This window comes from Emydura macquarii, unplaced genomic scaffold, assembly GCF_026122565.2.
Source record: "Emydura macquarii macquarii isolate MOO-44397 ecotype Brisbane River unplaced genomic scaffold, CSIRO-AGI_Emac_v2 contig_1253, whole genome shotgun sequence".
In the NCBI taxonomy this organism is placed as follows: domain Eukaryota; kingdom Metazoa; phylum Chordata; order Testudines; family Chelidae; genus Emydura; species Emydura macquarii.
Genome location: NW_027131390.1, coordinates 75,285,370 through 75,297,744, shown reverse-complemented (window position 1 = coordinate 75,297,744; position 12,375 = coordinate 75,285,370). Strand labels below are relative to the sequence as shown.

At 39.4% G+C, this 12,375-nt stretch overlaps 2 protein-coding genes across 3 annotated transcripts in view; one reads left to right on the top strand and one right to left on the bottom strand.

Moving 5' to 3' along the window:
* Positions 1-2,615, bottom strand: part of METTL8 (methyltransferase 8, tRNA N3-cytidine) — a 42,415-nt gene extending 39,800 nt beyond the window's left edge. The window contains exon 1 of the mRNA XM_067549865.1: positions 2,432-2,615. The gene's annotated coding sequence lies outside the window, so the exon portion shown is untranslated. The remainder of the gene's footprint in view (positions 1-2,431) is intronic.
* A 328-nt stretch (positions 2,616-2,943) lies between these two features.
* The window catches only part of DCAF17 (DDB1 and CUL4 associated factor 17), a 38,519-nt gene continuing 29,087 nt past the window's right edge, over positions 2,944-12,375 (top strand). Inside the window, exons 1-4 of one of the 2 annotated variants that reach the window (XM_067549863.1) lie at positions 2,944-3,045; positions 3,545-3,774; positions 5,983-6,086; positions 7,625-7,715. In XM_067549863.1, coding sequence (XP_067405964.1) covers positions 3,027-3,045; positions 3,545-3,774; positions 5,983-6,086; positions 7,625-7,715 — 444 coding nt within the window. In that variant the 5' untranslated portion in view covers positions 2,944-3,026. Of the gene's footprint in view, positions 3,046-3,544; positions 4,056-5,982; positions 6,087-7,624; positions 7,716-12,375 lie in introns of those variants that run through there. The other variant, XM_067549864.1, reaches the window with a different exon arrangement.

Below are 12,375 nucleotides of genomic sequence, written 5' to 3'. Positions count from 1 at the left end.
ATATTGATATTTTTTCCAAATTAACTAAAGCAACCAAAAATTTACATTTGTAGGCAAAACTACTTAAAAGCATCCCTTTTTACAAGACATATTCTCTTCAGCTAGTTCTTTTAATGTCCTTTATATTTATTATAATAGGACCACTTTATGTATTTATTTTTATTTGTTAAAAATGTCTATGCATGTTCTAAACACCTACAGAAAGCTAAACAAACATACAACTAAAAGGATAAATAGCTTTAATACAAAATAAACGTTAGTACTATACCTAAAATTTTATCGACGTTTAACAGTCTCATTCATCACTAACATGAAATCACAAATTACCTAAACTTATATTTACGAACTCCACTGTTGGTTACTATATAGCATACCCTGAAAGCCAAGAAACCCTAGCTCTGCCAGACCAGGAGTGAGTTCCAGAGCTGAGCACTGGTCATGAAAAATACCATCAGGAACCGCACACCTTAGTTTGAGCAGCTTACTACCACAGTAATCATACATTTAGTTCTCTTCGTTACAATGAGTAATTAAGCTTGAATTTTTCTAAGTATTCAGAATTTCATGATTTAGAGATGCAGCTCATTTTATGGCACCAGCTAAGCAGTCAGGCCTAAATCTTACTACACCTAAAACTTAGGTCAACCTAGCTATGGCACTCAGGGGTGTAAAGCTCCAGTCTAGACACTGGTAGGTCAGTGTAAGATTTCTTCTGTCAACCTAGTTACCATTTCTCGGAGCAGTGGATTAACTACAGTGATGGAAAATCCCCTTCCATCATTGTAGCAAATGTCACACAGCTGTGCAATAACTGGGCCGTTGTAGCATCTGTAGTGTGTAGACATAGCCTCGGTGTTATTAGCATTAGTCCCTCACTCACAGGCAGGTGTGCACCTGAAACATACTTTCCTCTCACTAAGCTGCATAACATGAATAGCATGAAGCTCCCTATTTGCTGAAGCTGTAATTCAAGAACTGTCTGCAGTACCACTGAGTTTCTTCATTCACTGCCATTGCTAGGGCCAGCCTGAAAGCGACTGCTCCAAAGACACTTGTGGCAGCAACTCCATCTTCCCTTGGCCCTCAAAGTATTTTTAGGTGTCTAAGATAATTTAGTATTTGTGAAAAGTGTCAGTGTATCTGACACCCATGAAGACTGAAGTCCATTATTTAGCTCACAGACAGTGGCAGCACTAGCTTCCACACAAGCCTACCAATGTGCCTCACTCCTGATCCGCAGACCTCTTCAGGCAAGAGGATGATTAGCATAGATATTCAGAACTCAGCTTCTCTGCTGACAATTGCTATCAGTTGCAGAGGTGGCTTTTGTGATACTTATCAAGAGATGCAAAAATAAGTCCTACACATTGTATGTCTCAGGGAACTGCTACCGAGATGAAGTGCTTTATATTTCTAAGCCTCTGATCCTGCAAACTTCACGTATGTCCATAAGTATTTCCAAGATCAGAAACCGAGTCAATACATATCCAGCCCAGTTCAATAGTGACCAGAATTCATAAAGTGATGATAGCTATTCAATGGTACAAATATAATGAGTTTGTGAATCCCCTTAGCTCCATATCCATGTATCCATATCACACAAATCACTTACAAAACTGAGTCTCCATGAAGATTCAAATTACCCTTCTGCATCGGTTCTACAAAAAAAAATCAGTCTCTACAGTTTTCAGTCCAGGAACTTTCCCATCCCTAAATTTGTATTTAAAAAACAAATAACCACTATCATCACTGGCCTGTCCCTAATGAACACGACAGTGCAGAGAATGGTGAGTACAGTTTTGATGAGTTGCACAGTACAATTGCCCTGCTAATATTGCTGCATATTATTGGAAAGTAACAATGCATAGCATAAGTAGAATTTTCTTCTTTTTCCCTACTCGGCTTAAAGGTATTTTATTTCAATGAGGAAAATAAAAACAAAAAAATTGGAAAGAAATTCCCATCTAACTTATCTTGCCTTTCCTAAACATCAATAAATGCTATATATTTACTACCCTTCTTGCTTTTTAAAAAATAAATGCAAGATAAAATGCCATAATTTTGAATGACTGTTTTTATATGACGTATACTAGTTATGTTGTCTTTTGCCAGGAACCTTATTATGCAAAAGCAAAGAAACCATTATAATGAAATATTAAGGCCCTAATCTCGCAAAGATTTACCCATGTGCTTAACTTTTGCACGTAGGAGCAGTGTCACTGATTTCATGGAGACCACTCATGTATAAAGTTAAGCGCGTGCATAAATCTTTGCAGGATCAGAGACTCTATGTGTGTACTTAACTTATTCTCATTTACATCACCACTGTACATGTTCATGTACATGTACATTTTGCATGCGCCGAAAAGCTGACTGGCTGATTTACTGAAAAGTGCCAATAAAATTTTAATTAAAACCCCCCAAAACATACCTTCAAGATGTTCTTCTAGTTTATACAGAAAATCCTTTAAAATAATCGCAGGGCCTTATTGCTATTTTTTTCCCCAGGACAGCTAAGGGGACTAGACTGTGTGACATAGCACATTGCTCAGGGCTCACAGCGTCAGCTATTTCCCACTCAGGCTCCACACACCCTTTCTACATAGCAATGTCTAGCCCCCTGCAGTGTGTGTGCCAACAATTTCCCAGCTGGCAACTCACTGAACAGGACCGACCAGAGCGCTGCTTAACATCCCAGCCCTGCACCGACACCCCGGCTGGAGCAAGCTCCACACTGGAAACTTGTGGGACACAAATCGAGCACACGGAGGAGGGGGACAGGACAGACGTCATTCAGGCAGGCGCCACGTGGGCGGAGACGGGCAGAGAGGGAAGAGCAATGGCTTTGGGGAGTTGTAGTTTTGGCGCGTTATTGAGAAGCGTCTACAAACTACCGTACCCGGTGAGCAGCGCCCGCTGCAGCAGCGGGAGGCGGGACTCAGAAAGATACGGCGCGGGGAGGGGGAGGGACCTGGCCTTGGTTTCTCTCAGCTGTTGCCACCTGCCACAGGTTTGCAGCACACACGATGGGGACTGCCGGGGGAAGTAAGTAAGTCTGCTGGGAAGTTGTATTACACATCCCCCCCCCCCCCCCCGCGGCCGGAGCGGAGCCCGGGCAATGCGCTTTGCATGCAAGTCCTTAGAGCCCAGCCAGGCTCCAGGCTCTGCCCTCAGCCCCAGGGGAAGGGCATGCTGCCAACGTGACTGTGGACAGATTCACACTCAAATAGCAAGGACCGGGTGAGCTGCCAGCCACCGCCAGGGGATCAAGGTCCCGCTCCATCGGGGCCTCCCCGAGAACGGGCTCCGAGCCTGCCGATGGGGCCCCGGGAGGCTGCTGGGCACGCAGGACGGACGCGGGAGTAGCCTTGTTTGCATCCAGACTGGCGTGTAGCGGGGGACTGTGCATGCAGCTTCTTCCCAATTTTACCCTGTGCCCAGGCGAGGGCTCCAGGATTTGCGGGTGGGATCAGCAAGTGGGCCCGTAATACTGGGATTGAAAGATGACTGGGTCCATGCTTTGTTGTCTCGTTGTATTGAACAGCCCCGCGCTTGCTGGCTGAGCCAGGAATTAGAAGGAATTCGAGCTTTTCTCAAGAAATAAAAATGTCTCCAGATTCAGCAGCTTCCTCAACCACGAGACTCTCCTCCAGTGCTTTTAAAGTTCACAATGTCTGCCGCCTTCTAACTAGGAGGGCTCACGGATTTTATACAAAAGATGCAGGTGTCGCCCACAGAAAAAACATGGGAATCTTAAGAAAACTAGTGTGTCAGGTAACAGCTTCGAACATTTTCCAGTAGTGAATCAATCCTTGTTTGGAACCTGATTTCTTCAGTCCAGATGTTCTAAACTCTAGTGCAGGAGTTTGGGTAACCTCTGGACCACACTCTGAACAGAAGCCTGTGAGAGCACAAACAGCTTCAATTCTTGATTAAGGATGCGAGATTTAACAATATTATTAAACTTACCTCAGGAAAAATCTGGAAAAGATGCAACATTTTTATCATTCAACCCTGAAGAATATCTTATGGTGGAAAAAATGCCATTACCATTTGTAAATCAACCTTTATTTTACATTATGACCGTGTTACTGTGTGATTCTTTCTAAACCTTTTTCCTCAGATTTCTGAATCTGGGTGACTATTATTGTAGGCAACTAATATAGCACTTAATATTAAAATTATGATAGTAATTTAAGGGACACCATCAACTTTAAATCTGACTTCACAACTCTAAGGTGTTGTCTACACTAGCACTTATGCTGGCAAAACTGTTGTCACTCAGGTGTATGAGGAAAACACGCCACTGAGCAACATAAATTTTGCTGGCATAAGTGCTTGTGTGGACAGCGCTATATCGATGGGAGACGCTCCCTTGCCGACATAGCTACCGCCACTTGTTCAGGTGGTTTTATTATGTCGGTGGGAGAGCTCTCGTCAACATAACGTGGCTACACAAGCTCTTATCCTGGCAAAACTTATGTCACTTAGGGGTATATTTTTCACACCCTGAGTGACAAAAGTTTTGCCAACGTAAGTGTTAGTGTAGACAAAGCCTAAGGGTTTGTCTACACATACAATGGCACAACTGCACTGGTGCAGCTGCCCCACAGTAGTGCTTTAGTGAAGACTCTACTACACCTACAGGACTGCTCCCATCAGCATAGTTAATCCACCTCCACAAGAGGCAGTACCTATGTTGACGGGAGAAGCTCTCCCATCGACATAACACTGTCTACACCAAGGGTTAGGTCGGTATAACTGTATCGCTCTGGGGTGAGGATTTTCACACCCCTGAGCAACATAGTTATACCAGATTAAGTTTGTGGTGTAGACCTGGCCTAAGTGCAACAGAATTGTTTCCACAATTAAAAAAATTAGTACTTGTCTTTAAACAAATAAACATGCCTCTGAAGTGGAAGCCAAACATGGCAGCACTGGGAAACTGAAATTGCAGCTCATTATAAACCAAAGTGAAACTGATTTTAATTTTTTTTATTGCCCAAGCTGAGAAATGCAGAAAGTAAATAGCAAAAATATGGTCAATTAAATTAGTTTTTAAAAATTACTTTATTTTTAACAAGTAAGATGTTAGGCCCCATTCATGCTCAGATGTGTGGAGAGGGACCCCCTGCACCTACATAGGACCCCATTGAAGCTAATGAGGCTTTGACCATAGCCTGCCTAAATACATCTCATTATAAGATTGGGGCCTTAATTAATACAGATAAAGAAAATTATTTACAACCATGACTCTGATCCTTATATCACTATTGCACATAATTATGTATTTGAGTATTTATGCATGTGACTAATTCAAGTGAACTCATTAATATCTTGCATTCTTTATGCAAGCAAGTATGTAAATTCCCTTCCCTGCCTTCCTCTAAACACCAAGAGTAGGCTGGATCCCAAAACTCCATGAATTCAATGAGACTACTCACATACGTATGGGTACTTGTGCATATTTACAAGATCAGGGCCTATAATTTTAAAATTGGAAGGGTCCCATTAAAAGTTCATAACCAATTTTATTTTTAACGTGTATATTAATGATAAACATTTATTTCTCATGCTGCCTATGAACTGGTAAAGCATCTATTTTCATTTGTTTTTGTCCCTCATTTTCTTATAAAGGCCCATTCATAAATTTTATTACATTTTCCTCCACCCTATCCCACCTCACCCCACCCCAGCTTTTCTAAACTTACTTTTAAAATACTTTTGATTCAAAGCCCCGCTTGCCTTATTTCAATGCCTGCTGTATTCAGAACTGGATGCATCCAGTGTACAATTGTAGAAAGAAGGAAAAAATATTTAAAATGTCTAGATAATTTCAGGACACTTTTTTATTTATTAAAAAAGCCCTTTATGTGTTCAACAGATTATGTTCAACTAACTTAAGTTATTAGCGGTAGGGGGATGTGAAATATTTTCCAAAACAACAGCTTGTCACAAAAACCTATTGATTGTCTATTTCAGGAAAGTACTAAATTCAAGAATGTTTGGACAACTCATTCTACATCTCCTATTGCTTATGAACATGGAAGAATTTATTTTGACAATTACCGGTGCTGTATGAGCAGGTAATTATTTGATTATTAAAAATTGCAGTTATTTTGCATTTTGCTACTCAGGCTCTCATTTTAGAGACCACCATGAGTAGTTCCACTGAACTGAATGGGATTACTTGTAGAAGCATGGATAACCATATGCTTAAGTGTTCGCATATTTAGACCCTTATTTTATTATCTCTTAATTGTCAGACAATAGCTGTAGCATAAAGTATTGCACTGCTTTTGGAAAGATAAGGCCTGATCCTGTGAGGTCCTGCTTATGGTTGAACTATCACTGGACTTTAATGGGAGTTGAGGATGTTCAGGACCACACAGAATTCAAATTAAACAGATTGAACACTAGTTTTATTTCTTGTTGTCCAATGACTATCTAAAGCACTAAAGAATGTCTCACAAAATCAACCCCTATAGCCAGATTACAGTTTTGGTATTAGATCTGTGACTTCTTGAAGTAAAGCAGTAAATTACCTTGGGCTTGAGTTTGAGGAGTACCCTCCTCACTCGATGACTTTAACGGGAATTGAAGATAGTCATCACTTTGCAGGAGCAGGCCCCGTTTTAGCATGTGCTTTCTGATACGTAAAATGCCTTGTGAATGGTGTCATTTAATAAGTAAAGTCCAAAAGAAGAAGACAGAACTAGAAACAGAGTTCATTTCAGGAAACTTAGGTTGCTAAATTCTTAAATCATACAAGAATTCTCAGTTTCTGGCACCCATGCCATGAAAGGCACAATACTCTGATACAGTAGAAGAGGTTCCTCCTGGTAGTACTTAATGGGTCAAATTCTGCTGTCAGTTTCACAGTGCAAGTCAATGAATTTAATCTAAATTTACACAGATGTAATTTAGAAGAATTTACCATAATAAATTGTTACAAATTGATAGCTTCCCGCCTATCCCAAGTTCTAATCTATACAGGTTCTTATATTACCCTCATTACCATAGAATCTGAGCACCTTCTAGTAGTGCAGTAAGCAACGTGACTAACATCTGTCATGTATACTTCATTCTTTTTCTCCTCCTCTCCCCAGGGGGAGAATTGTTCATGTTGTGAAGTATTTTGTTTTGGTACAGTTTTAATGTGTGTTTTTATGTGTGTGTGTGTGTGTGTGTACATGCTGCTATGATTTTGCATTAGAGAAAGCAAGGTGAAAGAAGTGTGCCATGCATTTGGAGCTGCAGGTGGTGAAGTTTTTGATGTCCTTCTGTTCCTAAGTTAATTTTCATATTTTCTGTTTAGTTCTTTTTTTAAGTATGTTACTAAAATAAGAACATTATTGGTACATCTCTTATCTAAAATGTTTACCTAGATGAAAGGCGATCTTTTTAAAGGCATCTTATACTGGTGGGAGGAGGAAGGGGAGTTATCCAAATTCTGAGAGCAGCACAGAGAGACATTTACCAAAATAAGAGTAGCCTAGCATGCTGGATAGTTCAGAATGCTGTCTGCATGAGGAGGAGGTAATTTATAATAGTGCGTAAACTGACCTGTTGACAGAAGGTAGTTTATAAAGTAGACTGATAATTTATAATCCTTTTTTCTTAGCATCGCACGAGAGCCACGAATACTTTATCAATTGCCACCATGTTCTAAATCAGAAAAAATAGAGGATGCATTATTATTGGAATGCCCATTGGTAAGGTTACTATGTTTTGTTTTCAAAATTCTTTTAGCAAACAGTAACAGTTTTAGCTGTGGAACAACAGTTCACCGATGATGTAGACAAAATTGAAACCAAACATTTCATATAATGGGGTGATGTTTCTTGCAAATTATGGCCAATTTCTGTCTTCAGGTGCCTGCAAATGCTCCCACTGAAAGTTGGTGGGAGTTTTGCTGTTACTTTGAAAAGAAGCCAAGTATTCATAAACTATATTATCAACCTGCTCTGCTCTCACATTTTCAGTTCATAATTTTTCAAAGCAGTATACATTAATATATTATGCTATTCATTGCTTGGAGCAATTATTTAATGGGTCAGCTGCACTGTTTGTACAACATTCCTGTTAAATATCACAGTGCTTGTCAGGAATATCTTCACGCAATAGATAAGTGAGTATTTTTGCAATGAAATGGGCTGAGAGACTAGAAAACACTCTCTCTTACGATGTAAGTAATCATCTTTGGAAAAATTCCATGAAAATACAGGGTTCATTTAAAGTTTGCAGAACCTGAGCTCCAGCCCGAGCCAAACATCCAGACAGCTATTTTTAGTGCCATAGCACGAGCCCAAGTCTGTAGAATGGTGCTCTGAGACTCATTGCCATAGGTTTTTGCTTGCCATGTGGACAACCCTAATGACTATAGCTGGTCATAACTCCACTGTCATTTTCACCCACTGTTTCCATTTGTACTCACTTTCTTTAAAGTTCATTTTTGAACTGAAATTGTCATACTTTCTCTCAGAGCAAAGGTGAATTTTTAGGGAAACACTGAGCAGTTTTCTCATATTAAGATTTATTTGCATCTGTATAACTCAAAGAGAGAACTTTAAAATATGACAGTTTGCTAATGCAAATTCCACTAGGGAACAGTCTGGCAAATTTGGGGAAAAATTATAAATAATTTAAAATGTGCTTTAATGAACACAAACTACAACGCTTGTATAGGTGTGTTAGTTATGTTACTGCCTATGGTACAATAAGATCTGGCAGCTTTATAGGGTCACATTTCTCCATAGTGCTGTTCTGAGATTTCTGCCTCTTGTAACTCCCATAGGAGTTGAGGATACTCAGCATCTTGCAGGATCAGGCCTGTACAGAGAGGGGCAGTTTAAATCCCAAGAAGTCATGCAAAAACAATTGGATATCTCCATAGCGTCACAGAAAGAACTTTCTTTTCTCTTTAAATGCATAGTGCCACATTAAAGTAGCATGTAGGTTGCATATTTGAACACAAGTGTCAGAACAATGTGAAAGTTAAGGTTCCAGGAGTAATGTTTGTTTACTTAATTAATTTAATTTGTATAGATGTATAAAAAAATGCCTGTTTTCAAGAACTAATGACCTTATTTTCAAAGATGTTGTGCCAATATGGCTCCATCAGGAGCTCTTTCATGACCAGAAAATCTTAAAAGACTTCTACCAAAAGTGCAGACACGGATGAATTGCCAAAGAGGTGTACAGAAGAATAGCACAAGCATGTAGGGACATAATCAGAAAAGGTCAGGCACAAAATGAGGCCTGGTCTACACTTAAAAATTAGGTCAATCTAGCTACATTGCTCAGGGCTGAGAAAAATTTTGAGCCCTGATTACTATAGTTAGGTTGACCTAACCTCCAGTGTTGATGCAGCTAGGTCAACTGAAGAATTCTTCTGTCAATCTAGCTACTGCCTCTTGGTGAGTTGGATTAACTACATCAACAGAAAACCCCCTTGTGTCAATGTAGGAAGTGTCTACGCCACAGTGTTACACAGCACAGCTGCAGTGCCATAGCTGTGACTCCAAAGTGGCTGTAGTGTAGACATGCCCTGAGTTACACTTTTGAAGGGACGTAAAAGGCAATAAAAAAGGATCTATAGATACATCAGGAGAAAGAGAAAGACAAAGAAAAGTGTAAGTCGTCTACTTAGCGGAGAAGGAGAGCTCATAATGGACGACATCAGGAAGGCTGATGTGTTTAATGGCTATTTTGCTTCCGTCTTTACTAAAAAGGTAAATTGTGATCACATACATAACAAAATTAATATTAACAAGGGGAAAGGAACACAAGGCACAGTAAGGAAAGAACAGGTTAAAGAATATTTAGGTAAGTTAGATGTCTTTAAATCAGCAGGGCCTGACAAAATTCACCCTGGGATACTTATGGAACTAGCTGAAGCAATCTTGGAACTATTAGCAATTATCTTCGAGAACTCCTGGAGGATGGATAAGGTCCCAGAGGACAGGAAAAGGGCAAATATAGTACTTAACTTTAAAATGGGGAATGAAGAGGACCCAGGGAATTATAGAGTAGTCAGCTCAACTTCAGTACATAGAAAGATACTGGAGCAACTTACAAACAATCAATTTGCAAGCACTTAGAGGATAATAGGCTTATAAGGAATAGCCAGCATGGATTTTTAAAGAACATGTTACACCAAACCAACCTAACTGCCTTCTTTGACAGGGCTACTTACCTAGTGGATTGGCAACAGGGGAGCGGGGAGGAGCTGTACACATGATATATCCTGATTTTACTAAGGCTTTTGACACAGTCCCATATGACATTCTCATAAGCAAATTAGGGAAATGCGGTCTAGATGAAATTACTACAAGACAAAACTGGTTGAAAGATCATACTCAAAGAGTAGTTATTAATGGTTCTCTATCAAACTGGGGAGGTATATCTAGTGGGCTGTCTTGGCTCCCATACTACTCAATATTTTCATTATTGACTTGATTAATGGAGTGGAGAATACGCTTATAAAATTTGCAGATGACACCAAGCTGGGAGTGGTTGCAACTACTTTGGAAGACAGCATTGGAATTCAAAAAACCTTGACAAATTGGAGATTTGGTTTGAACACAAGATGAAATTCAGTAAAGACATTGAGGGTAGTTAAGCCCTGGAATAAGCATCCAAGGGAGGTTGTGGAATCCCTGTCTCTGGAGGTTTTTAAGAATAGCTTAGACAAACATCTGGAAGGGACAGTTTAGGTTTACTTGGTCCTGCCTCAGCGCAGGGGGCTGGACAGGATGTCTTTTTGAGGTCCCTTCCATCCCTACATATCTATGATTTGTAGTTAGCACTACACTGACCTTTTCCCAGGGTGTGGACATTTAAGCTACATAAGAACATAGAAATTGCCAGACCGGATGAGACCCACGCACCATCTAGTCCAATATCCTGTCTCTGGCAATTGCCAGTATCAGATGATTCTGAGGAAGGTACAAGAAGCCTTTTAATCCCTAGTAGTTAAAGATTGGTTTAAAACCAACTAACACAACGTTTAATCTCTCTTCAAAAATTTGTAAGAATACATATTAAATCTCATGCTTCAGGGTTTAAGTCAATCTTAAATTACTTTTAAGAAGCACTTTGAAACCCTCAAAAGAAGGTGCTCCAGAAGAGGAAAGTATAACATTATTACAAATACTAAAAATATAAAGGAATGGTTTTGATTATTGCCTCCTTTATTTTTTTCTGTTAATTTTTTATTAAATTTTAAAAACAGAAAAACAGAAAAAACAACCATGACAAACTATACATAAACCTCTCATATTAACCATTTGCTACCTAACCGTAGCTATATTTGAAACATTTAATTATATATAATATGAATGGATAAAATTTATATTGGAAACAAATAAAAGAAAAAGAATTTATATACAAAAATCCAACTACTTTATTAAAATCAGATAAAAAATAGAAGCAAAATTCAGAGAAGGGGTATCAAGATGAGGAGGGAAGGAAGTGGGTAGAGAAGAGTGGGAGGCAAGGGGGGATGCATTTAATAGGATCATTCAGATACTTCCAGGAAAGCATCCCATATCTCTGAGAATTTTTTTGGAGGATGCGGGTATTTCTGTTATAGCATACAATGCTTTCTATGGTGGTCAAGCTTACAGTGTCTGTGTTCCATTCTTCGGTTGTTGGTCATTTTTTGGATTTCCATTTTTATAATACTAGTCTTTTAGTAACTATTAGTGCTCTGCTGAGCCAAAGTTTTCAGATTTATTCAGCTTCTAATTAACATCCATTAGGTTTGAGATTACATATTTAGTTTGTAACACAATTTTATTATGTTATATATGGGCATAAGAGTATTCCCAGAACATATGGTCAAGTCAGCACCTGCTGAATCATTGTGCTAACATTTGTCTGACTTAGCAACACCTGTTTTGCATAGTCAGAGAGGGGTCCACAGTACATCCTCTAGATGATTTTCTGCTGGATTAATTTTAAACAGAGGTCCAAGAAACAGTTTGGAGCACTGGCTAGAATTTGTTTCCATTAGTTAACAGAGAGAAATTGGCCTAATTCCTCCTCCTGTTTCTTTTTTAGGGAATCCGTCTTTAATTCAAATTTGCTGGCCAAGTATGCATATAGTGTTGCTGTAAGCTTTGGCAAACCGGATAGTATTTGAGAAATGAATGCCATTCAGGTGGGTCAGAATAGCCCAGGCATTGGAACCCAACAGATGGGAGAGGGCATGTTTAAGTTGGATATTTTGACACTCCTTGTTAGTCTAGAGATTGAACCTTTCTTTTAGTATTGTAAAAGGGAGGACAGTATCATTTTCAGGAAGTTGATTGATGGTCAAAATTCCTTTCCTAATCCAATCTGGCCAAATGATGGGGTTGCCTGCTATAC